Source organism: Fimicolochytrium jonesii, assembly GCF_025526975.1.
Source record: "Fimicolochytrium jonesii strain JEL569 chromosome Unknown EV422scaffold_24, whole genome shotgun sequence".
Taxonomy (NCBI): Eukaryota; Fungi; Chytridiomycota; class Chytridiomycetes; order Spizellomycetales; family Powellomycetaceae; genus Fimicolochytrium; species Fimicolochytrium jonesii.
In genome coordinates this window covers 300,178-326,180 of record NW_026515691.1, presented here as the reverse complement: position 1 = coordinate 326,180, position 26,003 = coordinate 300,178, and the positions used below count along the sequence as shown (strand labels likewise).

Here is a 26,003-nt window from a genome sequence, read left to right as displayed (position 1 = left end):
GAGACGGGAATAATGAAGCCGTCACTAGCTTGCATATGTATGTATGTACACATGTACTTATAATGATTACACGTTGGTATCTGCAGCGCTGCGAGCCTGAGCATTGCCCTTCGAAAAAGAACGCCGGAATGCTTTCCGATACGCCATTGGTGTCCGGACCTCTCAAACCGCTATCTAAGCCGGCTTCCTGACGGTCTAACCAAAAACTCAAAGCACCCCCGCCCCATCTGTGACGCCTCTGTCCCATTTCACTTAATGCCAAGTCCGATCCGTCGTCTCACAACCTTTTCATCATACTCCCCAACTCCGCAACGTCCCGGTCGGCATCTCCCATGGATATCGCATCCTCAGATCTTGATTGATCACTCCCCGACGGCTGGGGCGGATTTCCTCCGACAGCGACGACAGCCTTCCTCCGTTGTCCCGTCCGCCTTGCCGCGGAATTCAGACTCTGCGCCAACTTCGCAAGCATGTCTTCGTGCTCGCGTTCTTGGTCAGCGAGGCTTTCTTCCAATTGGGTAACTTTTACCTGCAAGGCGTTCATTTTGGACGTTTGATTTGCCACGTTCTCTTTGAGGGCGTTGCGCTAGTGGGAAGGGTGGGGCAGAATAAGTTGCACTGGGGTTCACAGTATCCCGCGGATATAGGACATACCTGTGCCAGGAAGGTGCTCTCGTTCTTCTTCGATTCCACTAGTTTTCCTTTGACGGTGGCCAGTTCTTCCAGAGCTTTCTCCAACTCTTGATTGCGTTCCTCCAACCTTCCCATTGGTTATGAGAAAAACGCAAGGACAGGGAGCGCGAGACAAGGATTTTCACTTACCGTTCCTCGCTCTCGGTAAAGTTGGCCTCCGTCTTCTCCAGTTGGTCGCGTACATCCTGTACTTCCTTCTTGTATGCATTCCTTTCCTTCTTCAGTTTTGCAACATTATGGCGCAACTCGGCAATTTCCGACGCGGATTGCGACAATTCGACGCGCAGGCTTTCATTTTCCTTGCTTTGGCTTCGCAGTCGTTCGGTCAGCACATCGGATTTGCTCCTATGCGCGGCTAACTTTTCGGCAGCTATCGCATCGTTCAATTCAAGCTCTTTTTGAAGCTGAGCTCGCATCTTGCGCGTCTCTTGTTCGAAGTGGGCTCGCATCTTCTGCGTCTCTAGTTCATGGTGGGCTCGCATCCTGCGGGTCTCGCTTTCCAAGTGTTCAATGCGTGCAATGGACTTGTCAGCCTCTTCCGTCAAGCGCTCGATGTCCTCGGATCCACAGTGTGCAGACGTAATCGACATTCTGTCCATGGCATATTGACGGCTTTGCCTTAACGAGATCCTATGACGAGGTTCTGGATGTTTTGAGTCCTCGGAGTGCCGAAACTCGCGTGTATCCGTCTGGTTGTCGCTATCTTGGGATCCAGTGGGTGCAGGCGTAGTCGGACAGGGAGCCCAAGCAGCCTCGCTCCGGATTGGTGAGTTCCTGCGATGATTTCGTTGATGCGTCGCGACCAACTCATCAAAACGGCGAGTGTCTTTGGGAGTGGCAAAGGACATGGCCAAAATGGCCACGTCCGCCAAGAATTGGGACTGGGGATCACAGACCAGGACCGCAGCATGCTCTGCGACCCGGTACCTTTCGAAAAGCTGCTTTGGGATATGCGTGGCCTTCTTCAGCTTCGCCAGACTCAGGATGATCCCGACAAACCCCATCAGAACATCATGCCCCAGCATGCGCTCATCCAGAGCCGTCCAAAACACGTTCATGTACTGATCCAGATCCACCATTTGGACATCAGCATCATCCAATTCAAATGGCGCAAACGTCAGGAGCTCGTATGCAGTCTGAGAGAGTTCCAAAAACATCCGCGAGGTCCACATCCGTGGTGAGGTGTGAACATGCTGTGTAAACTGCGTGGCTGCTTGCGTTGCCTCGTACTGGGAGTCCACGGCGGCCTTCGTGGCCTGAGTTGCAATCACGTCCAGCAGGGTGACCAGGCCCGGAATGAGCTGGTCGGCGAAGAGGTCGAATTCGCGCTGCTGGATCACGTCTGTTACCGTTGACGTCGGATTGTCCTCTTGTTCATGGTTGTTTTGCACGTCTGGGAGTGGCCGGGGGCGTATTCCATCGAGAAGACCGCGAAGAAATCTACAAGTGGCAGTGATGCCCGTGGACGAGACCTCACCAGCGTTGTTCCCGGCGACACCGTCTACCATCCACGTAAAGGCTTTTGTCGCCACTTCGGCGTCAGCAACCATTGTAAACAGTGTCGAGTCGTCTTTGAATTTGCGTAGGAATAACTCCGTCCACCGAAACAACTGCATGGAAAACGGTCAGTCATTTCTCAACGGCATTTTATCAAACGGAGTACTGGCTACCTCTGGGTACGAATCCTCGCGTATGAGGCTCGACGAAATTTGTTCGACAATCGGTTCTTCCTTGATTGTTCTGATCAGCTGAATGGTCTTAACACCTTCATATCTATCAATGGACGAAGATGACCGCACGACAACGCACCCTTTCAGAAAGGAGTCCAAGAGGTCATTTTGCAACAGCACATCGAGAAGATCAAGGGCTGCCGTTTGCAACGCAGGCGTCGACGCCTTACTTCCGAGAATGGCAAGAATCAGTCTCCAGGCTTCCACTATGTTGCCCTCTGAGAAAAGTTTTTGGACACCCTCATTGGTGCCGAGCAGCTGCGCCAGAATTCGTAGGCTTAACGTAACCACCAGAGAGTCCTGACCAAGTCCAAATAAGAACAAGTTGCAAACCAGACGAGCCACCCGAAATGATACATACCTTGCTGCTCAGGAGAGTCACCAAATTCCTCAGCAGCTTTCCAATGCGAGGGTAGACCTTGATGTCCTGTCGGAACACCTCATGCCAGCACAGGTTTCCGAACACGTAGAGCGTGTCGGCTTCCGGCTCCGTGGGGGTTCTAGCTTGGCGTAAGTCCTTTTCAAGACCATGGCGAACCTCCGAGACGTTGCATAGGACTCACATTCGGTTGCACAGGAACGTGCTCAGCCCTTTCGGCATGGATCGAAGAGGGACATCAAACTGATAGGTCAAATCATGCAGAAGATGTATGATCTAAAATCTCGACAATTAGTATCTCTGTCCACCCACTTTGTTATGCAACAAACGTACTGCAACCGGATCCGCCGACTCTAGCACGTGCCATAAGGTTTCCAGCACTTGCTCTAAGCATTTCTGAACCTTCTCTCGCCAAAGGGCATATTTGCCTAACCGTGGAAACAGGACTGAGTTTCAGACAGTATATAGCTGAAATGGAAATTTCTTACATAGGCGACCCAAAAGCACCAGAGGTTTATCCGGATCTTCTCGCAAAAGGCGCACCAGCTCTTCCGCAGCTCTCTGCCCTAAACTACCACCACCATCCTCGCGCCTCCAAAAGCTATTCGAGTTGCAGACTATCTCAGGTTCCTCCTCAATCTCCTCTAACGCAGCCTGCAACGATGGGTCCACTTTACGCGTGAGCATGCAAACAGGTCAAATAATGGTCAACGAAGCCAGGGCATACCGAGAGCAGGGCGTCGATTCTCTGTCTGTTCAGCGTTTCGGACGTTAATGAGTCAATGAGAGCTTCGAAGCTCGAGGGCTTCGGCTCTTCTCGCTGGGAAAGCATCTAACCTCTAACTCTATGACGCTCAACAGGCAGCCTCTTTCCAGAGAAGGCCAAGTCGTTTTCAAGATTTGACTGTCGGGAGGGAAGTGAGGAGGATGAAATGGATTTGTGGACATGCCTTTCCGTCTTGAGCATTGCACAGTTGCAGAGAGTATTTGGGAGTGAATGTGGAGTGCATCGTTTGCGTGGGGAAACGGTGTCCGAACTTGAAATGACGGTACACCTCACGCGTTCCGCTCACAAACACCGCCTACCGACATTGTTTGCGCACGGCCATCTTCTCAAGGGCCATCCCGCTCATTGTGCTGCTCAATAACGATCCCCATCACCTCCCTCGCCTGGAAGTGAAGATCGGCTTTCCTTCCAACTATTACGTTCATTCTCTTCGTTCGATTTCCTTGCTCCCTTTCAGGAAGCTAGAAACGCAAGCCCGGCACAATCGGAAATCGAGCATCTACCATGAGCGACGACGATCATCCTGTGCGCTTTCCAACGCCCTGGTACAAGCGACCTCGCATTCCCTTCGGTCTGGCACTTCTGTCCGTCGTAGTTACGACGTCTGCGGCCATCGCCATCCCTCTCGCGGTCCTCTCATTCAACGGCGCAACGAGGGCGACGGATTCCATGACCGAGGCGCTGAGGGTGCAGCTTGTGAAATCCGTGTCGGAAGACGTGATTCGCTTAGCTTCCAGATGCTTTGCGGCCCTTGACGATATCCAAAGTCTTGACAACATAGGGAAGTATCTGGCTGCCTACAAAGTAAACGAGACTACGAAGATCACGGATGAACCGTACAAGTCCTTGATCGTCAACGATCTGATCACCGTTGCTAGTCGCTACGGACTTATCGTTGCCTATAATGTAGCTGGACGTCTTCCTGCAGTCGGAAATGCGGAGGACTTGCTCGTCGGACCGCTCGTTCCGCCGGGGGTGTACCCTGCCCGAATATGCAACGACTTGAACGTTACCCATCAGAGTTGCGATAACGGCGTGTGGATGAAGATGGGCAACACCTGGGATCGAACGATCACCTTCGTTCCCTCGCCTCCTCCTGTTCCTTTTGTTCCAAACGAGCCCCGCAAGACCGACGAGGCACTTCCTGCGACCGAGGCTGGGATGTGGATGCCAACCTCCATCTTCTTAAGTCAAGGGGACTATAAACCCATTAAGGCCTGTTTTAGAGCGCCTTCCTTTTTCGACAGGACTCCGCCGACCAGCCCCACGGACATTCGCATGGGGAACTACACAGCGATATACAGCGCTGTGTATGAACTCGGCGACATCACGAAGTACTTAATGACCGTGACGCCTACGCCGAACTCCGTGGTTGCAGTATTTGACATTAAGGACGGCGGCCTTGTCGGGGTGAGCAAACCAAATCTCACCGTCAAGCCTGCCAACGATGGCGTTGTGAACATTATCGACGTAAATCACCGTCTCCTGCGCGAAGCCGCGGCCTCCATGCATTCCCACTACGGGCAGACATGGACGAAGGTCCCAGACCGCGTGGATATGGAAGTGAGCACATCGCAAGGACAAGCCCTCGTTAGTCTTAAGACCATCACAACGGACATCCCGCTTGGATGGGTGGTATTCATCGTGATCCCCGAATCCGATCTGATCGGGGCGATGACGGACGCGCGCAAACGTGCCGGGATAGCAGTAGGCATTACCTCCGTCTGCGCGTTCCTCCTCGCCGTCGCTGTCAGCTATGTCTTCGTTTGGCCGATCAAGCGACTTTCTCTCGTGATGGAAGCCGCGACAAAGTTCGATTTCTCGGCGGTGTCCACGGGCGGAATGCAGAAGCGGTCGTTCCTGCTTGAGTTGGCGACGATGGAGGAAGCGTTCGCCGTTATGTTGAGGAAGTTCTCGACCGCCATTGTGGCGAACAAGAATCTGGCAAGTCGAGGGGGTGGGACGAGCTCAATGACGACCTCGCGGGACCAGATGGCTGCGTCGCTCGCGGCGTCTAAGGCAAAGTTGTTGAAAAATTTGTCGGCGAACGCTCTACCTTCATATTAAGGGGTCGGGGTCGCATCTCTGGCATACCCTACGAGCCTTTACGGCCCTTCTGTTGATGAACTGACTCGTCGAAAGCTCTTTTTGGTTCGATTTGTTTACTGAATAAGATATCTCAAGCCATATCTCGGATTGCAGCGATGAAAAGCACTGCGGAACACGTAAACAAGCCTAGCTGAAATTGAACGGCACGATATATAGTATCATATGCAAAATGGGAGTATACAACGACACAAATCAATGGCTATTGAGCGTCTTGAACGTAGGTCCAAACACCTTATCATATTTGGCGACATGCTCCCGAGCGTGCCCGGCAGCGACGGCGTCCTTCCCTGCGTCCATGTCCTCCGTGATTTGAGCAATGAACTTGTCGATGGGGAGGGCGTAGGGATTCTTCGCCGTTGAGTACGCTTTGGGGTCGGGGTGGTCCTGCGACATACGGAGGATTAGTGTTAAGAAGAAGTGAGGGGACTCTGGGGGCGCAATGACATACCCTATGCAAATCCGAGTCCACCAATGGCGGCACGATCTCCACCACGCGCACCTTGCCCAGCAGCTGATGCCTCAAGCTCTGCATCCAACTGTGGATGAACGCCTTGGTGGCACAGTAGACCGGGACGAACGCGGCGGGGGCGAACGAGATTCCTGACCCGACGGCGAAGATGGCCGCTCGGGGCTTGGTGAGCAGGTGCGGGAGGAAGTGGTGCACGAAGTGCAGGACGCCGCGGATGTTGACGTCGATTTCGGCGTCTGCGGCGGTTAGGATCTCGTCGGGCGTGAGCTTTGTGATCGCGATGGGCTTTTGTATTCCGGCGCTGGAAGGGATGAGCATATGATCTGTTAGAAGACATTGCTCGACGAAACTGTTGCTTGAAGAGATGGGATACATACTTGGCCACGATGCAATCAATCTCGGGGTACTTCTCCACCGCTGCCTTTGCAAACGCCGGCAAGCTCTTCACATCAGCGACATCAACGACGAGGTAGCCATGCAGACCCGGGACTTCCGAGAACGTCTGCTTCAACTTGGATTCGGTCCTTCCGGCAATGATGACTTTCTAATTACGTCCAGTACGTCGCCCCGTCGTCAGTTCCTGAGAATGTCTTTGGATGTGCGGATATACGCGACGTGTGCCCTACCTTTCCCCGCTTAACGAACAGCTCCGCAAAGGCTCTGCCGAGCCCGCCGGCTCCGCCTGTGATGAGCACACAGTCCCAGTTCCAGTTAGCGGTTTCGGCCGTGTTAGTCATCTTGTTTGATGGAATTATCGGTTTGGATGTGAGTGTATCAAGGCTTTGTGGGTTGTAAAATGAGTTGCAGTATGAATGGGAAGCAAGGGCAACGGCCAGCGATGTGCCGCCTTTTATATCAACGAGAAGCTGGAAGTCGAACAAGCATCGGACCTCCGAACAACATGGGGAGGACAACGAAACGTGGCGATTTGGCTGGCCTACTGTAGATCAACATGTACAGAATATACACGAACGTATCACACACCACATATACGTACTGTATATACGTCAGAAGTCCGGGCGCTGTCTGGCGTTCGCGCAATGCATACTGTACACTACATACATCTTCTGCCACGTCAACACTTACGCTCCGTATTTAGATATAGACTTGCTTGTTCATACATAGTAGGTACAGATACAGTACGTACAACAAGGTTGGCGCAACACCGCATCTTCACACTCTGTTCAAACAACGCATATATTGGGGCCACGAAGAGATGGCGACGTGGAGGATTTGCATTTGCTACCCGCAGGTTTCGCACATCGCTCAGCATGGAGGCGGCACCAATCCTCCCAAACGAAACGTCGAATTGCAGCTTCGGTCGCGAAGCCGCCAGACGTTCCGACACTTTCATGATGGGAAAGCATCTTCAAACGCAAACCTAACCAAAGACGGACGTATCGCCAGTTCAAACTCCGCAACTGCAAAACCCCTCGATGTTTTTTTTTCACTGCTTCATTTTTCACATATATATACAGATTTCACAGATTTCGAGAACGCAACAGACAACAAATGCAAGTATACAGAAGTTCAAAAATAAGAGGGGTATCGGCCCGGGGCCAGCCTGGAAATGTAAACAAACTCTCTAAGTACGGAAATCCGCAAGCTCTCAGATCCTGAGGAACCTGTTGACGGTTCCAGAGGGAACGCCAGTGATGAGCCCAGAGCGGGATCGGCTGGTGAGGTAGCTGAAAGCCGCTGCGGGGCTGGCAAAGGATTGCTGGGAGTAAGCGAGGGCAAGGACGCCAGCGACGTGGGGTGTAGCCATGGAGGTTCCAGAGATGGTGTTGGTGGAGGAAGTAGGCCACGACGACTTGATGTTGACACCGGGGGCGATGATGTCGACGCAAGGGCCTTCGGAGCTGAAGGAGGCGAACCTGTTGTTGGTGTCGGAGGCCGCGACGGTGTAGGCGGATCGCACGCGCGATGGGGAGCCGTTGCAGGCATCGAAGCCAGCGGTGTTACCTGCCGCGACTGCGAGTGCGACGTTTGAGGCGATAAGGGCTTCGACCGCCTGGTCCAAAGCGGTGGAAGAGCCGCCGCCGAGAGACATGTTCGCGACCGCCGGGGTGCGCTTCGCTTTGGCTTGCTGGGCGACCCAGTTGACGCCGGCGATGACGCCGGAGTTAGATCCGGATCCGGAGGCGGAGAGCACACGCACGCAGACGATGTTGACCTTCTTGGCGACGCCGTAGGTCCTGCCGCCGATGGTGCCGGAGACGTGGGTGCCGTGGCCGTTGCCATCGGTGGTGGAGGTCTCGCCTGTGAAGGACGCGCCCCACGTCGCACGGCCGCCGAACTCGGGGTGGCTGGTCTGGCATCCGGTGTCGATAACGTAGGCAGTCACACCCTGGCCGCCAGCGTCAGGGTAGTTGTACGTGTTGGCACGGGTGCCATCGATGGCGTCCAGACCCCAGAGGCCAGCATCGGTTGTCTGGGTTCCGGCGATGGTGACAACCTGGTCCTCCTCAATAGACTCGACTTCGGCATGGCCCTTGATCTGCTCAAGCACGGCGGCATCGTCGATCTTGGCCGCGAAACCCTGCAGGGACGAGGATCCGAAATCGTACTTCTGGAGAACCGCGGGCTTGACGAGGGAGGCGGAGCCGGGAACGGTCAAGACGGTGTCGATAAGCTGGTCCAGGTTGCGGGGCACGAGGTTGTCGGCCTTCTTGAAGGTGACGATGTACTGGCCCTTGATGGCCTCACCGGCCTTTTGGCCGCGGGCGCCAGAGGGAGCGGCGGAAGCGTAGGCGGCGAGGGACAGGAAAGCGAGCGAGAGGAAACGCATCTTGAAATGATAGTAACTTAAGTGGGTATTGAGCGGGATGTGAGTGATGCGAGTTGCAGATGCGTCAGAAGAGCAGGAGGAGGAGGAGCTGTTGATGGCCGGATGATGAGAAGAGGAGGAGGGAGGCGAGATGGCGGAACCCTTTTATAGACGTCGGGGTTCGCTGGGACGCAGTTTCAAGCTATGCGCTGGTGCATGCAGTCCTGCGGACCTGCGTAGCCTCGCTGCCTCAGCGTACGCTTGAACGTACGCGACAATGGCGACATGATGGGTTGCCCGATCAACCACGACGTGCGGTTGTAGCGCACTGTCTGCTATCTCGTACACTGTAGCACGGAACAATTGACAGCCATAACCGTGTCTTCCTCTTGGAGCTTTCACATATCGCGCTTCCTCAAAGGTATGTATTCCGCATTGCGCGATGAGCGCCGGCGGGCATCTGCAGGAACTCCTCGGGGATCATTGACCTGACCATGATCAAAAGGAATCACGGATACGTAGTAGCAAGAGGTAAGCATCCCGCTGATGCGCAATGCCCCACAGGCGTCTAAACCATGTTTTTGCGCGATGCCAGTCGGAGTTGACTGGTGGCGGTGGTGGAGGCGAAAACCTTGATCGCTCCCGACCCCTCAACATTAACAGTTCCTATCTGTAAAAGCATAATTTCTAATACCCTTTTTTGGTGAAGAGCCCACGGTATTACATGTCGTATCATAGTATGCGATCGTTCTGGGATTCGAACCATCGCGACACAGGTCAGGCAGGATTCAAGGGATATCCTTGATTCCTCAGGTACGTTTCTGACCGGCGGATAGCGATCAATCGCCAGAGGAGGACGAGGCCGACCAAGACACTTTGTCTGTACCTGCTTATGCATACCAACGCTTCGTCCGGTGCGAAATGCGGTTGGGGTGCAAATGCGAGCACGGGTAAAATGCGTTTCGCCTTGACAAATGGAAGCAAGACATCTCTCCTCGCGACGGCTGTGAAGTGGGATCCGCCCAGCGATCACCATCGGATGGAAAACGCGATGGAAAACGCGTCAATGACATACATAAGACATAAGTTAAGTCACACATCTTGAATTTTAAGTTTGGGAGCCCCTCCCATCCCGCCTCCGGCTCTTTTCCATTGGTCAAGGTGAACGCGTCGTGTGACTCATGATTAGATCATCACTCGTCCCTCCGCACAACCAGCGCAACTGAACACCTTCCACATGAAAAGCACAGAACACTTGCCATCGACCGTCGATGATCGAACGGCGGCCAAACGGTCATGTCGGTCACTGGAGCACATGGGATCGACTCGGAGTCGGCCGCCAAAACCAATTTGAGTGTGTCCAAGACTCCAAGTTGCCCGTGCAGTCATCTCCGTGCATCCTCGCACGCTTTTCAGATTGATGTCACGTACCCACCGTATATATCGTCCTTCCCGGCACTGGCAGGGAACCTCTGGCGGAGTTGCCAGAGGTGGTGGCGCTTTTGACCGTGTGCTAGGGGGCGCATCTCCATTGCTGAGCGGGGGAAAATCCCCACACCTTATACTCCATATCGGAGCATGCGTCCCGAAATATCTCACCAAAGGCCAGAGCATACTTTACGTATATCAAGTTTCAATTTGTGAGCGTCGTCTTCACAGGGAATCAGAATCATGGCCTGCTGTAGGCCGGCCGCTTTGTCTTTGTGTCCTGCCCATGGCAAGTTGTAAGCTACTGAGGCAACGAAGGACACGTTATATATCCAATCCTCCGCGCTTTGTGTCTAATAAGGGATTCATGTTAACGGCGGACCCCCGCGGCGAGGGAAAACGAATCATGGGAAGTGCAGTGATGCCTTGGATCACACCCTGCTCTGACCGCAGAAGCAATCGTTTCATCGCGGGATTGCGGCTTTGGGGTGCTGTTATTGGATAACATACTACGGATATAATACTGTACATTCCGATATGCGGTATGGCGGGGCGGCAGGAAGAAATCTGACGACCCGGAAGGGAGGGAAACGCCAATGTATGTACGCATTGTATGCGGGATGTGCTATGTACATCCCTGCCGAAGATTACCCACTCACACGCTGGATTCACTCCAAGAAGTACGCCTCCTCAAAAGCTCGCGCCATATACTGATCATGCAGCATTGACCAACCACCCAATACCCAAAGCGCCCAAGCCGAGCGCGCCGGCCACCCACAGTTTTTGTTTCTTGCCTGGCGGTTCTCCCTCCTCCCCACCATCATCCTCCTCTCGGTCAGATGAAGGGCGCGAGAGGGCCAAACTCCTCGCTTTCCGCTTCAAGGGCGTCGTCGTCATTGGTGCTGGCAACCCCGAATCCGAACTGGGTGATGGTTTTTCAGTTTGTGGCTTCGAGGCGCTCCGATCAGGTTCTCCACGATCAGCAGCATCGCAATCACCATCTTGATTGATCAACGACGCGTCGGGGATAGACGCGTGGTGCTGTTCTTCATTTTGGCTTGCGTCCACAGGCTGCTCGGAGGTACTCCGACCGGATCCCGCTGCACTTGCTGCCGCAGCGTGACTTGCTGTTGATGATGGAGAAGGCAGAGCCGTAAAAGTCTTGGTTGGCGAGGTTTCAAACTTTCCGATGATTTGCCAGTTCGTTTCTGTCGGGGCAGTTGCAGACAGTGGTGATACGGTTGTCTGCGTTGTCTGCACCATCTCGATGGCAACCTCACTTTCGTCGTCGTTCAGCCCTTGATCCAGATCCAGATCATCCCCGCCGTCATCCCCTCCGATATCGCGTTCCAGCCTAGAGATCCGACCCTCATGATTCCCTAGCATCCCCTCAGCGTCCACAAACCTCTCTTCAGCTGCTCGCTTCATACGGCCAAACACCTCGTCCCGACTCGTAAACTCATCCACCGTCCACTGGTTCAGCCGGCAAAAGTCCGAATGGATCCGGTCGTTGTCGCCGCACTGCTCCTCTTGGAATGCTTCGAGGCGTTTGACGTGCGTTTCGAGGGTGGAAAGCCGGGCGAGGCCTTGGGAAGCCTGGGTGGCGGCCGTCGCCATGCGGGACTCGAGCTCGGTGAACTTTTGGGAGACTAGCTGTGTGAGTTTGCTCTCGATGTCGGACGTTGTGCTGGTTTCGGCTGATGCATGCGGTGCAGACGTGGGTATCGATGCTGCATTAGCCATTGCCAACTTTTCCAGATCCTTCAACTTCTGCAGCAGCGCCTCGTTGCGCAATGCACACAGATCCTCAACAGACGTCCTGGCCACAGTGTGGGTCCTCTCCATGGCTTCAATCACCCGCTTCTGTTCCGCGAGCTTCGCTTCACAAGCAGCCAAACTCGTTTTCAGCTGGTGAATCTCGCTAGCGGCTAGTCTCGCAGACATGTCCGTCGATGTGCGGTGGGTCTGAGATGCTTTCGGACTTAACGACCGTGCGCCTGCGCCGGGGGCTTTATTTGTTTTTTTCATGATGGGGGTTCTCCGTGCTGGACGTGTTCTAGCCGGGGCGGATCTGGGCGTTGATTGCGTAAAGAAGTCTAAGATTCGCTCCTCCTGTGTGCTGTAGAGTTGTTCCTCCTCTACGTGTTCGTTTCTGCTTTCCGGTCGTGCCGGTGGTCGGGATGCAGGCTGGGACGGTCCGGCAAAAGGTTGCGAAACACCAGCCGACGAGACATCATCTTCCATAAATAACGCCTGCGTGGATGTTTGTTCCAAGTCTTCATTTATCTGACTCGCATGACTGGCTTCCTCCAGCGAACTCGACTGCGTCATCTCCCCACTCGTCGAAATGATATGGGCCTCCCACAGTTCCAGTAGCGAAGCCCAATCATCCCCCGATTTGCCCTCCGGCGTCCACCAATAGTTCTCCACCACGTATCGATACAGATGCGCCTGCAACTTCCTTTGTTGTTTGGGACTTCTCTCCTTCTGCACGAGGGAGTCGATGTGCTGTGCAACTCGAGCAAAATCCGTCTCTAGGAGGTTCTTCAATCGCTTTTGGAGTCGTGTCTCCCGCACATTCTTCGCATTTTTCTCCCAGGAATTGATAGGTTTTCTCATCTTGAGTAGGGATTCCTTTACGGGGTTGAGTTTGGTCTTGCAGTCGGTTATATTCTGGCTGTAGCCTGCAAAGAGGCTTGCCGCATCGTCTGATGATAAGCTTTCCGCTGATACTGGCTTTCGATTCAATGGCGCCCTCGGCTCCTTCAGTGAGGAAGATGTTCCAACTTTACCAGTCGGTATGGCTTGTGCGCTAGATGACGGTGACTTCTGACATGGCCTGTGCGCTCCACTCGAAGACCCCTGCTGTGTATCCTGATGCCACCAGTTGGTCTCATGCTCCGAATCGATGACGGGGGTTTGCTCCTCCCAATCGTCAACTAGCACCTGATTACGGCGGTTAACCCTCAGCTTCTTTGAGTTGGATAAGGAGGCCTGAGCTGGAGTGGGGCTGGCGTTTGGTGTAGAAGAGTCGGATTCATCGATCATGCTGATTTTGCTCACGGGCGCTGTTCCATCGCTGTCTTTCGATTGACTCGCGACAGCGGGATATCGTGATTTCTTCATCGCCACACCGTCTGATGGTGCAGTAGACTCTCCGGGTCTCGATCCCGTCGCAAAAACACTCCTTTCGCTCTCTTGACCACGCGTAGATGTCCGCACACCCTGACGCGGTACCGTGGGCGTCGCCACCGCCGCAGCATTGGCCGGTTTTCCACCCACATGCCGTTTCCTGCCCCGAGGCTGCTCGACCACATCGTCGTCGTCCTCGATGAGTATGACGTGCGACACGGCTCTTGCCGGAACCGCTTGGCTCGCGCTGGATCCCGACTTTCCAATAGTCTCAGCCCTCTTTTCTGCTGGTAAGACAGCCTCCTTCTTCCCAGTCCCAGAAGATTTCGCCTGGTGCGTTTGTAGCGGGACGGCCCTCGTTTTTCCATTGGTCGAGGGAGAAGCGTGGTTCGAAGGCGATTGTATAGCCGCCCGCTCTGCTGCCAGCTGCGACGCCGGAGGTTTGCTTGGAGATAAGCTTTGCGAAACCATCTGGGAGCTGTGATATGTGGGAGAATTTGCGAATGAAATTCGGTAGGATGAAGGTAAAAGGGCGAAGACGTGTGTTCGGAGTGGGCGTCAAAGTGCTGGGTACTTACAACAGCTCCCTTGGATCCTCCCCGAATAAAAAGTCGTCGTCTTCTTCGTCGTCCATGCTGTCCTTGTGTACGGTCCGATTGTGCAATAAGGATGGGCCTATGGATGAGTTTCGACAGAGTTGAAATTTCTGGCTTCTGACGGGTCGCAAGTTCTCGCAACGCACAGGGCAGATCGCGCTGCCTTCTGAAGTCGACACATGAACTAGCACAACCTACCCTGAAAACCAATGGGCCGCCGTTTTGTTTCGACATGAATTCTCATCACGAATCCCTGAGGCTCAGCGTACTTCCACGAGTTCTGGCTCTGCCTTGGCTGGCCTGTCGTCGAATTTAGAAGGAAACGTCAAAATAATGGAAACCTTGCAAGTCGGAAACCGGACGACTTGCTCACAGTTTTTGGAATCTTCTGATCAATGAATGCCAATGCCACAGTTTCATCTTTTCCCTTGTCCGTCCAGATGCAGGTTGCGTCCATGCCCAGATCCAAACGATTGGCTTTCGAAGATTCGCGTACTGTCATTCCTGCTGTCATTTTCCCAGGGAAACGGGGACACCACCATGAACCAGATATCCAAACTGCATGCGCAATAAGCACACGGACGTGCAGAGCTGTCTGATAACTCATAGAAAACGTTGGTAACCAAGTTCCATTGTAATCGGAGCTCCCTTGCACTGCATGTATAGTAGGACGACGACTGGCTTCGGGCGGCAGGGGTCCAAGCGTTTAGAAGTAAAGAGTCGGAACGACCGGCCAAAGACGCAACCTCCTCTGGGACCAAGCTTAAATTCTTGAGTGCTGATGGTCCACTGCCTGTCTTTCTGGTACGGTATTCTTTAGCGATGTCGCAGTTTCATAGCACCGGATCTGTCTCAAGTTTCCTTCCAGTTGGTACGATCAGCAAACATGCATCAAAGCGTCAGCTGAAGATAGTTACTCCAGCGCACACTATTGCGAGTACACCTCTCTCATACCTGAGACAATTTGACCCATAAGTAGAGTGCCATCATCATTGTGAACACATAGGGCTAATTCAGTGCAGCTTGCCTACAGCGTCGATGCATGGTCTTGGTCGCCGGATCCCGTTCTTTGTGCGATAGATGCACCACCATTACGGATCAACACTCTCACGTCTAATACGACCCCTCAAAATGAAGACCAACGCTCATGCTGGTCGTGAGATACAAACGGATCGCCCGATGTTCACTTCCAGTCCGGAATCTTCACACCTAGATCAACGCTCATGCGTCGACTGAAAAATCAGAGCGCCCCACAGTCTCACCCTCGGCGCGAGCGTGTGTAGATCGACGGCCATGTCCGCAGACAGCCTTCACAGGCATCGACCCCGTTGTACGTGGCGGGCTTCGTGCGCCCAGATTGCCCTCGCATACTCACTGCCCGACCAGCCGCTCATCCGAAACGAACATCCGCAGGGAGTCTGAGGCAAAGAACTGAGGAGACGCTTGAAGAAATGCTCGACAAGACCACTCGGTCTTGCGGGCTTCAGGAGAATCTGTCGCGCAACGCCATAATCGAACGCAACGGACGTCAGGATAGCTTTGGAACGTCGTTTCCGGAACTTCAAGAAGCGCTCTCACCAACATGTGGTCAGCGTACCACGACGTCCGCGGTCTCCACTGACATACGGTGCACCGCGATGCGGCTGAGGAGATGCTTGAAGGGCTTCACCTACAGTGGCCGTTCTGACACTACGCACCGGACCTGGTAGAAGTTGGCTTCGTATACCAGACGGTTTTGAAGCGGTAGAGACGGCGATGCTGTGGAGCACGCAGGAGGAAGCCAAGCCTCACCGGAAGCACCCTCACGACGTGGTGGCGACCCATGCCAGTTGCCCCAGAAACTTCTCCGTGCCGCCTCTCCCTTGCGGTGCAGCTAACCTTCAGGCAAAATGGAACAAATGCTGTGTAGCATCGGTGCATACGCATGGATGTACGACGAAGAGCGGCTAACTGGATGCCACCGTCCATGCGCAAGGCAACTACTTTCAGCGTGTCATCGATTCAGTGAAAGTTGGACGACGACTCGACGTGCATACGTGCATCAAAGACTCATCAGGCATGCAGACGTTGGCACCGCACATATGTACGTACGCACACTGGATTCGCCTACACTCATGGAGCATTGTTGCATACATGGTCGAATTCAAGAGAATTCACCTGAGGACTCCAGGAGCACGGCCATATCCACAAGGAGACGCAGGGGAACACCGACACGACTAGCCAAGCAAAACGCGTCGCCTTTGGTTGGTGGACCTCGGGATGAATTCGTTTTAGCTCAAGTGACTGGTTACCGTGGGTTCGCCAGTACGCGCCGTCCCTGGTATGGGCAAAATTGAATGCGCCAGAACAAGGGTCCCTTCAGGCACCCAAATTCAACACCGCGACTGACACTTTTTGACGTGATATAGGGCTCGGAAAGCAAGAACAAACTCCGATAGGAATGTGGGATATGCCGGTACGACACTGGACGTTTGGCGCCCGGAGTGGTTTTGTGGTGATAAGGAGCATTTGGAGAGCTGGGTCAGGTACATGCGACGCCATGAGTGCAAGCTTTATGATCAATTTGGATGCCTTTGCGCGAAATCGGTGGGTGCAACACACATCTGCCGGCCTTCAGCTAGAAGTGTTGAGAATGTAGGAATCTTGTAAACCAACGCCCCTCTCGGACTTGCCGGTTTGATTCAATTTGGGTTAAAGGTGTTCAGAGAGCGCTATCGACACTGAAGACCGTGTTAGGAACGTGCCAGCGTGCACCTGTAGTCCGCACCACCATCTCTCCACAACAACCTTTTTCCATATCTCAATACGTGTACCAAAGCCAAGTTATCGCTGTCGCCTCCGTCTCGCCCCTTCTGCCGGACTCGCGCAAACCCCCGGCATCATCTCTCAAGGGCCTGCAACGAGCAGCAAGAGCAACCTTCACATCCTCGGTGGACTCAACCGCCGACACCTTCTTTGCGCCTTCCGACTCCTCCCTTCTTCCATCGGGGTTGCAGCAAGCCGAGCCGCCCTACCATCATTGCGCTGACATTGGGTTCCTTCCAGTCCCTTCCACTTACCCCCGCTCGCTGGTTTAGAGAACTTAGAGTGAGGTTACCATCAGCGCTCGCATCGCCGAGTCTGATCAATGCCTTCCAAACAGCATTCCCTACATTCTGTATCAACCCAGGACGAAGATCCAGCCCCCCACCGCCAGGCAGTCCTCCATCCACTCTCCACATCAAGTCAGGACGAAAACCGAGCCCTCCGCCAGGCACTCCGCCATCCACTCTCCACATCAAGTCAGAGGACGAATGAAGCCCCCGCCGCCAGGCAGTCCCTCTCCATATTGAATCACAGCGAGGACCAGCCCGCCGCTGAGCAGTCCAATTTCAGTATCAGAGTTCAGGTCGCGACTCGAAGCACCCACGCTGTCAGAATCGTTCGTCAAGAACGGGACGCTCTTCCTCAAAAAAATAAGTCAAGGGAGCTTTCCTTCCTCCCGTCATCCTCCCACGTTCTGCACGTGAAGCGACCTCACAAACCGGAACACTCCGTCAGTCTGAAGCCGAGCTATCCAGGCCGGTCAGCACAACTCCCGGCATTTCGAGTGCGCCCATGTCCCCTAGACACCAAGGGTTCCGGACGAGCCTATGCATCCGCCGCGCATCGCAACCATCTTCCAATCCGCACATTCGCACAGGTGCATCGAACATCTGCGCGACCGAGGTGTTGGTGGAACTGACATGATCAGCCCTTTGGAGCTGCTGAGAAGACAACATACCAAAATCGCTCGGATAGTAGCATCTCCGCACGCGGGGTTCCGTACGGAGCTACGTTTTCCAACACTCCCCTGCCATAGCATTGCCAACGTCTCGTGAGCTTCCCTTCAAGTCTTAGTTCATCAAGAAGACTCTCAAAACAGAGAGCGGTTATCTTCACCGCCATCAGAGATGTTTGCAACACGATCAAGAATCCGCCTGCTTGCAGCTGCTGCATCACGATGATCGACCACTCTCTAATCCCGCACCTCCATTACGGTCAAATGAGCACAATCCATAAACCCGCCTACTCATCTCAGCGGGGACCAAGATGTCTTCACAAGTTCAACCTAGCTCAAAAGATATACCCACCGGTCTCGCACATTCACTACGACTGAAGAGCAACTTTGTGACGAAAGATTTCACAGGACTCGGTGGTCTCACTCCATTAAGCCCATATCAACACGATAGACTGCGTTATGTCATTGAGCGCAGTGTATCACAAGAGAACCGGTCTCTCACTGGTCTCTCACTTTCGTAACGACGAACTCAACCCGATCGACAAGATACCGGCCGCATCAACTCCTAATATCCTGACAAGCTCGATGTCACGACCTAGATCACCCAGTCACTCAACGCATGCAACAACGAGCCAGCGCCATATGCTGGATCTACTCAGGGCTGGAAGATATGCTCTCTAGCTCAACGTCACAACGTAGATCGCGGACACCATGGTATCTGACATCCTCACGGCGGTTCAGCGTGGATTCGCGGGGCTCAATTCCCTGAACGTTCCGGCCCGGGTCTCCAACAAAACACCCTCGCTCCTTCCCGTTACACCTCGAACATACCTTGGTATGCCCTTGACTCGCACCGGCTGCCCCACGAAATTCTGATGGCCACCCTTACGCATCGTTTTCTTGCACTGATGAACGACGCGTTCCGTTATTCAAAGGCGTTTCTACATGTGACATTCGGACGCTTCTATGTGACGTTTCCAAACTTCCCTCTTTCCCATCGACTACGTATCATTGTGTTGAAAAATATATATTGGATTTCACTATTCGTTTCGTGGAGACTCGTGTCATTGAGATTGGCTCATTTGCAGCGCATGCGAAGGCTGCGAAGGTTCATTGGCAGAGGAGCTGGGGGCACAAAGAAGCGGCTGGAGGGGAGGATTCAAAGGTTCAGCAGGTCACCGGAAGTCGCAATCTTAACGCGTTTTGTTCTCTCGCGGATAGAACCATCTCATAACCGCATAGAGCAGATTCCTTTCGTAGACACTCCCGTTCGAGTGCCGCAGACGTAGAGTACCCGCCTAGATGATCCTTCCCGTTGTCGATACGCAACTGGTGCTGCCAGACGGTATCAGCGACTACATTCTCATCAGCGGGCAGCAATCCCCGCTCACAGCAGCGAAAGCGGATTCGTATTTCCTGAGGTTGTTTCCCAGCCTATACACTTGCGAGGAGACTATTGACATAGATACGTTCTCGAAGACCTTTGGAGCGTGCGAGAAAGAAACTAGCGACGTTTCGCAGCGCGGCGGATTGGTGCCGCATGATGCGAAGATCAGTCACAGCCGGGAGCGACTGGACCCTGGGGAAATTTCCGAAACACAAGACTCGCTTAAAGATTCTATGGAGGTGCCGAGCGGTGAAAATGGATTGAAAGGCTCACCGACCGAGAGTGGTGGAATGGAAGATCCGGCAGGTTCTTCGGGTCCGGAAAATACTGACTTCAGCTCTGAGGCACCCAAGAGAAGTGCAGAAGGTCCGACGATAGCGGGAAGCGCATCAACCTTCCACGACAAGGAGACTGATCAAGATGGCGATGATAGTTCTCGGAATTCGTCTCGCTTCCAGACAAGTGAAGAAAAAGGCGACTTTTGTGAGGCCAAAAGCGACGGAGGACAAAGCCTGTGCGCTGATAGTCGAACAGGGACGGTAAAATCTATCGCTGACGTTGACTCGGAAATGGAAGCAATCGCAACCGGCGGGGACCAATCTGCGATCAAGGCGATGGGTCCGAACACAGATTCGGCGTCCGACGTGCATGCGACTCATTTAAGTGGTAATGGTCCATCGAGAGCATCAGCCGCGGGTGAATCGCCCACGGATGCTGTGCCAGCTTCCTCTACCAAAAGCCGCCAAACTCCGTCTAGCACAAGCGTCGTACGTCAAGTCAGTTTCGATGATCCGCGCTCCAACACGGCAAAGCTCGCTAGCCCGCGCCGAAGAGCCAACCCCGCTCGTGCCGCCAGAAAATCCATATCGACGGGCCCTCGGAAGTCTATCAATACGCTTATCGACGACATGAGAAATGCCGCACTCATGAACATGGTTTTGGAAAGCAAACACGAACCAAAAGACGAGCACAAAACCGTTGGGGTGATCCAGGCTAAGGCTACGACTGTGGTCCAACAAGACGATCCGGAAGTTGGAGCTACTCACCCGCTAGTCGAGCGAAACGAAGGAGGAGATTCACCACAAGGGTCCACAAGCATTGTCGACCTTCGCGCTTCCGAAACGCAACAAGGTGCCAACCTGGGAGGTTCGAACTCCCATGTGCAGCAAGATCCCGCCGACCCGGAGAAACACACTTCAATTGAGAATGTCCCCGAAGATTCGGGGGCGGAGGACAAGGTGCTTGCCGGAAGTCCCGAAGAAGAAATAAGTCATGGAGAAAGCCCAACCAACGAAACAGGTCACGAGGCGGCGCCGACCCGAACGGAAAACGATTCCGTGCCGATCAAGGAACCGAGTACTTTCTCCCGACCGCCACAGGTGCGGGGTTCCGGCGGCGCGGCTGACCTTATCAACGGCTCCCAAAACGCGATTGAGGGGTCTGAGCCCTCACCGAGTGCATGGGGTCAAAGTAGTGGTGGGGAGACTTCTGCGTCCGAAGATAATGGCGGCAATCTGATAGGCGGATCTTCGGCGGCGGACCAATCAAGTTCCTCTAGCTCCGACGAGCCAGCCGAAATGAGTGCGATACTTCTACCAAAGGCGACGTTGGAAGCACCACTTCGATCACTGCCAGATCCCGTCTTTATGGCGGACGATTCGATCGTAGAGCCATCTTCCATCACGTTCCTCAACAGTGAACTGGAGCCCTCCCAAGACTCGTTGCCATCGTTCGATTCTCCGGCGAGGAGTATTCTCCCAGACATACCAAAGCCTGTGGCTACACCGTCACCATTGTCAAGTGAGGTGCGGCGCCCGCGCAACCCCCTTCTGGATAGTGGAGAGGCCGGCGTCGAGGCCCCCTCATTGGAGCTCGATATTTCGACGTCATCGATTCCCTCAGAGCTCAATTTTCTGGGTGACTTGAGTCCAGAGCGGAAAAAGGTGGAGAGAGCTGATTCTTGGGCTGTGGTTGGAGGTGATGAGAAATCGTGGCCGAATGCCGATGGAGAGGGAAAGATTGGGTTTCTTGAAGATATTGTTGAGGAGACTCGGATTGACGACATTGGGGGCGGCGTCGACGTTGGCGACGTTGCTGAAGTCCCAGCCAGCTTTGATAACATTCCTGAAGAGGGACGGTCTGTCGAGGGGGTTCAGGCAGAGGTAACAATGGATGATCTGAGGCAGGCAGAGCAGAACGAAAGACGAGAGGGAGTGTCAGAGGACGCAAGTTCTTCCAGCGGCACTATGTCGGAACCACCGACTGTGAATGGTGAAGAAGCCTCAAAAGCGACCGACGTTGCAAGTGCAAGTCCGTCCGTACCGATCGATACAAACAAGACCCGGCCCAAACCCGCGGTAACACCCTCAACGCTGGGTGGAAGCAAACTTCCCCGCTTCTCGCGCGATCGTGCGAGCAGCAATAAGTCAAGCGCGAGCGAGCGTGCAGCACTGGAATTCGCTCTTCAGTCGATACAGGAGAAGAAGCAGCATCTCCAGTCGCAAATTGAGAAGCGCACGGAAAGAACTGCTGGAAAAAGTACGACGGCTGATACGTCCTCCGCGCCCGCAGACCGCGATGAGGGCATGTCAAAACTGGACTTTCTGCCTCCCGAATATCAGACCCGGGCAACGAAGCGCCGCGTCAACCCTCCGCCATCGACGCAATCCCTTTCAAATCTCACTGAGGCTCAACTAGACGCGCTCGTACGGCAAAACAATGCCAGGAACGGGGTTCAGAAGTGCGTTCTGGTGAAGCAGCCGATGCCGGCCGCCAAACTGAAAGGAATGAATGTAAGCCCGAGCACCAAGTTGAAGAATCGGATGGAGCAACGGAAGAAAGTGGGAACTGGGTTGTCGTACACGGGCGGAGAGCCATCGAGTAAGCTGCCAGGAGAGGGATCTGAGAACAATAGCAGTGCCGTACAAAAGGATGATGGAGGGGAGGAGGAAAGGGAGAGGCAGCGCAAGATCCGGTGGCGTAACTCGCTTGTCAATGTGGTTGAGTACAATCCGCGGCAGAAGATCTCTGTCATGATGGAAGCGAGTCAGCCACGAAACCCGCTGGCTGGCGACAAGAAGAGTGGGAACGAAAAGGAATTCGAAAGTGACAAGGGGAAGGCGGCGGAAGGCGAAGGCCAATCGGAGTCTGAAGATGCCTTCAGCGACACGAACATCAAGGTCGCTGCTGATCTGCCGAAGGAGGAAGGACTTCACGAGCAGCCGGAGTCCGCAGGACAAAGCGACGCTAATGTCACATCGAGCAACACCTCCGAGCGCCAGCCATCTACCGAACCCGCATCCAACACCGCATCCGGTCCGCTCAAGCCCCTGCACCTTCCCTTGAAGCCAGCCTTGAAACACGAAATGGCCGCCTATCCCAACATCTCGTCTCCCGAACTCCGCCGAACGGAGGTACCGGTCTACGTACTCCCGCCTGAACCTGAGATTCTTCTACCTCCCAGATTCGGGGCGGGCAGGGGACGCGGAAGGGGTAGGGGACGTGGGAAGGGTCGATGATGAGGTCTAGGGCCAATGCCATGTCGTCGAAGGACTGGACGCGGTCGCGGCGTCGCTGTCATGACGGCACAATACTGAAGCTTAGCACCGTTTTCTTCAGAATGTATACATGTGTACAATACATAGCCGTTCGTCCGCCCAAATATGGCTAACTGCAGCGATCGCGCTCTCCAAAAACGCATTCATTTACAACAGGCATAGAGCGAAGTTGGATGTTTCCAATGACTACCGATCCAAATCCACTGGTGCCCAATAGAAGTGCATGAACCGCTCGTCGGCTACAGATTTCACGTAATGCGGCGGGATGTCTCCCCACCAGTCCCTGCCTGACCGCATAATGGGGATTAATGATCCGCAAGTCAACTTCGCAGCTTCGACATCGACGGTCAACGACCTTCGTGCCTCCACTACGACATTGGCTTTACGTTAAATTTCCGTACATCCGTTCACCTCGTTGATACGAGACCCTTCCACGGTCCAAACGCTGCGCCCTGTGCATCTTGTGCATGCCAAGACTCCGCAGGCCCGCCTTGACGATTTCCAAGGGTCCCGCAACTAGACCACGCGTCGCAAGTCGGTTTCCCTGCGGACGCGCCTCCCTCCTCGGATTACCTCTGTTCGGAACGCGATCTCCCGCTTTGGATTCCCGTTGCCCGACTCCACAGGAGCTGTTGCATCCAAACGCTGAGGAGCCACTAGTGCCCGCAGTACAGCCGCCGGGGGCCATCAAAATCACCCAGGACGACTGCTGTCCCGACGGTAGCCAGCGCGATCTACTTTCCTTGCCCTCCGTACACGCAATCACCGCCAGACAGTCACCGCGTTCTTGAGCAGTCCTAAGATGGCGTCCGACAGCGAGTGAGAGGTGCTCGACGACGCTGTCGTACGGCTCTTCGCTGATAATTCTCTCACCCCAAGCGCATTCATTGAGGCGCTATTCAAGGACATTGAGGCAGCGGCGATTGCGCACAAACGCTCTAGAACTTTATAAGGCACAGTTGAACCGGCTAGTAGAAGATGCAAACAGCCTGTACATCACAGCAAAGAAGGAACAGGATGCAGATCAGACCGCAGTCACCGGAGCGCTAGATTACTTGAAAAGAATCAAGAGGTTCATAGATAGCAAGGCAAGTGCACCTCATCGAGTATCTTCCCCATTACCCCATTAGATAGGGTCATTCAGTCGTACTCCCTCACCCCGTATGAGCGCAATGCTTCCAGGGCGGGAGGTTAAAGCGAGTGGCGCGAAATGCGTCCAAAGTGCACGGCTGCGATGGCGGGTCTGGAACTCCCTCACCCCGTATGAGCGCAATGCTTCCAGGGCGGGAGGTTAAAGCGAGTGGCGCGAAATGCGTCCAAAGTGCTCCGGACCCTTCCTCAAGTACAATCTCTCGTCTTTGTTTTGCCACTCTCTTGATTACTGACATCACCTCCCGCGTGAGGCCAACAATGTTACGAAGTTCTTCACAACCTACTTCGAAGAGGTTGCCTCAGGGCCCAAAAACAACAGAGTTTTCACATCGGGAATGTGCACACTCGCCGGCCAGGTCGCTTCCGAGCTTGGCCCGAAGCGTGCTTTCAGCCCAGAGCGACACCTGGCCTCGCCACCAGAACGGATCGCACCAAAGCGACGGAAAACCAATGTGCGCGGTTTAGGCAAGCCGAACATCAAAACACCGAATGAATTTGAGTTGCGCCCAGTACTGAAGGAGTGAGTCAATGGAGAGTTACTGGGTTGCGTCCTCTGCTGCGCAACGCTGAAGATCTCCCTCCCTGACAGGCTACTGGCGGTCGAAATCATACCAGTACTGAAGAGCCGACGTCAGGAATTACCGAACTATCCGGAGCTCCTGAAAGAGCTGGAGTCGTACCAGTTTATTACTTACGTAGATGAATGCATACGTGAATGGATTTTGAAGCTGGCAGCGGTACGAGCGTTGGACGCATGCGTCTCGCATTTTGATCAGCTCACTGAGTCGGGCTTCACTCTTAGCTGGAAATGCACGAAGCTGGGGTGAGCTTCAAGGACAACCTAGTGGAGTACTCAAATGAGAGGCATAAACATATCGCCTTTCACACGCTGTATGATCGTCTCCTCAAAATCAGCGGGATACATTGCCAAATAGTTAATCGTTGGTGCGTTTCTATCCCTATGCATCCTTACCTACGCATGGATCGGAACGGAAGTTCCTTCTTGAGCGCATTACCCAACTGTTATCCCTGTTGGAGCATTGCACCGGTGAAGTGCGCCGAGCCTACATCGAAGCGCAATATCACGTGGATGTTCTGGGTTGTTCTGCAGAGAACCAATATGAAGCATATACGAAGCGGAGGATAGCTGCTGGAAGTGGGATGCGCATCGTGTTGAGCACGGACACTGTCTTGTGGGATGGGAGCGTGGTTCTCTGTAATTTGGTGAATCTAGGCATATGATCCAAAGTCTAAGGGATATTTTTCTCTAATAGGATAGCACAAGTGCTTCGCTGCTTTATTTTTGGGCCTAGATTCTTCCTGTCCGCCTGAATTTGGCCATATTATCCTTGCAGTGGATGGAATTAGGCATAGGTTCTTCCTACTCAAATCGATAGCACGAGCTGGTCAGGACCTCAACAGGGTACCTCACAAACTCGCCACTGACCGCTACGCACAAACAGCAGGGGCCAGGCGGGCGATATGGAAGCCCAGTCCCGCGTTCACCATCTGCCGGCTTACCCGCTTAGTCCAGCAGCAGGGTTCTTTGGCACAAAGCTAGCACACTTTTGGACTCCTTGGACACAGTGCTTGGTGAACCTATCCGTCCAAACCGGTGGGATAGCACTCCAGTGCTGAGACGGTGTGCCGTCCTCGTCCACCCTCCTGTCCCGCTGAACACGGAAGCCATTATTTGCCTTCCTGGAGTGAGCCCCAACAACGGAGAGGTATATGCAGTCCTCACGTGGCTTCCTTTCCCCAGATGCGTAAGAATTGTGCAAGGATGTCCCTTGTAAAAATCGAAATCTGAGGTGGATGCTGAGGTGGATGACTCGGTGAGGTGTGGCGCAGGGCGGACAAGTCCCTTGTCAAGTTCCTCACAGTTCGGCTCTGGACGAGGCTTGTTCCTAACGATCTCTGAAGGACATCGGCCGCCCCGTTTGCAACCACAGCGCTTGCAGCTCCGGCCCTCCGTTGTTATAAAGAGGACAGCAGCTGCTGCAAGCCCCGAAAAAGTTAAAGCGCTCAACTTCAAACGCAATGTCGGAATCCGC

General features: G+C 54.0%; 7 protein-coding genes across 7 annotated transcripts; 3 read left to right on the top strand and 4 right to left on the bottom strand.

The window, feature by feature from the left end:
* Positions 1–17: 17 nt before the first annotated feature.
* EV422DRAFT_539643 (uncharacterized protein) lies at positions 18–3,822 on the bottom strand. Its single transcript, XM_053071076.1, has 10 exons — positions 3,530–3,822; positions 3,291–3,456; positions 3,136–3,230; positions 2,987–3,078; positions 2,785–2,923; positions 2,503–2,723; positions 2,364–2,433; positions 823–2,303; positions 655–760; positions 18–586 (listed from the first exon to the last, which is right to left on the bottom strand). The coding sequence occupies exons 1-10, from the start codon at positions 3,632–3,634 to the stop codon at positions 278–280; spliced, it is 2,784 nt and encodes a 927-aa protein (XP_052922976.1). The 5' UTR covers positions 3,635–3,822; the 3' UTR covers positions 18–277.
* Positions 3,823–4,093: 271 nt separating this feature from the next.
* EV422DRAFT_570153 (uncharacterized protein) lies at positions 4,094–5,656 on the top strand (the record flags this gene model as incomplete). Its single annotated transcript, XM_053072847.1, has 1 exon — positions 4,094–5,656. One exon carries the CDS (start codon positions 4,094–4,096, stop codon positions 5,654–5,656), a length of 1,563 nt encoding a protein of 520 aa, XP_052922975.1.
* Positions 5,657–5,773: 117 nt separating this feature from the next.
* On the bottom strand, positions 5,774–7,073 carry EV422DRAFT_202213 (short-chain dehydrogenase). Its single transcript, XM_053065300.1, has 4 exons — positions 6,794–7,073; positions 6,545–6,711; positions 6,147–6,468; positions 5,774–6,082 (listed from the first exon to the last, which is right to left on the bottom strand). Exons 1-4 carry the CDS (start codon positions 6,902–6,904, stop codon positions 5,891–5,893), a joined length of 792 nt encoding a protein of 263 aa, XP_052922974.1. The 5' UTR covers positions 6,905–7,073; the 3' UTR covers positions 5,774–5,890.
* A 591-nt stretch (positions 7,074–7,664) lies between these two features.
* Positions 7,665–9,263, bottom strand: EV422DRAFT_202177 (serine protease). The gene has a single exon (XM_053065298.1). It carries the CDS (start codon positions 8,956–8,958, stop codon positions 7,777–7,779), a length of 1,182 nt encoding a protein of 393 aa, XP_052922973.1. The 5' UTR covers positions 8,959–9,263; the 3' UTR covers positions 7,665–7,776.
* A 1,711-nt stretch (positions 9,264–10,974) lies between these two features.
* On the bottom strand, positions 10,975–14,653 carry EV422DRAFT_202208 (uncharacterized protein). Its single transcript, XM_053065299.1, has 4 exons — positions 14,467–14,653; positions 14,292–14,393; positions 14,076–14,172; positions 10,975–13,975 (listed from the first exon to the last, which is right to left on the bottom strand). Exons 2-4 carry the CDS (start codon positions 14,335–14,337, stop codon positions 11,080–11,082), a joined length of 3,039 nt encoding a protein of 1,012 aa, XP_052922972.1. The 5' UTR covers positions 14,338–14,393; positions 14,467–14,653; the 3' UTR covers positions 10,975–11,079.
* Positions 14,654–15,892: 1,239 nt separating this feature from the next.
* Positions 15,893–16,981, top strand: EV422DRAFT_202126 (uncharacterized protein). The gene is made up of 2 exons (XM_053065297.1): positions 15,893–16,413; positions 16,502–16,981. The coding sequence occupies exons 1-2, from the start codon at positions 15,983–15,985 to the stop codon at positions 16,740–16,742; spliced, it is 672 nt and encodes a 223-aa protein (XP_052922971.1). The 5' UTR covers positions 15,893–15,982; the 3' UTR covers positions 16,743–16,981.
* A 2,174-nt stretch (positions 16,982–19,155) lies between these two features.
* Positions 19,156–24,776, top strand: EV422DRAFT_570149 (uncharacterized protein; the record flags this gene model as incomplete). Its single annotated transcript, XM_053072846.1, has 3 exons — positions 19,156–22,653; positions 24,201–24,469; positions 24,539–24,776. The coding sequence occupies 3 exons, from the start codon at positions 19,156–19,158 to the stop codon at positions 24,774–24,776; spliced, it is 4,005 nt and encodes a 1,334-aa protein (XP_052922970.1).
* Positions 24,777–26,003: the final 1,227 nt, after the last annotated feature.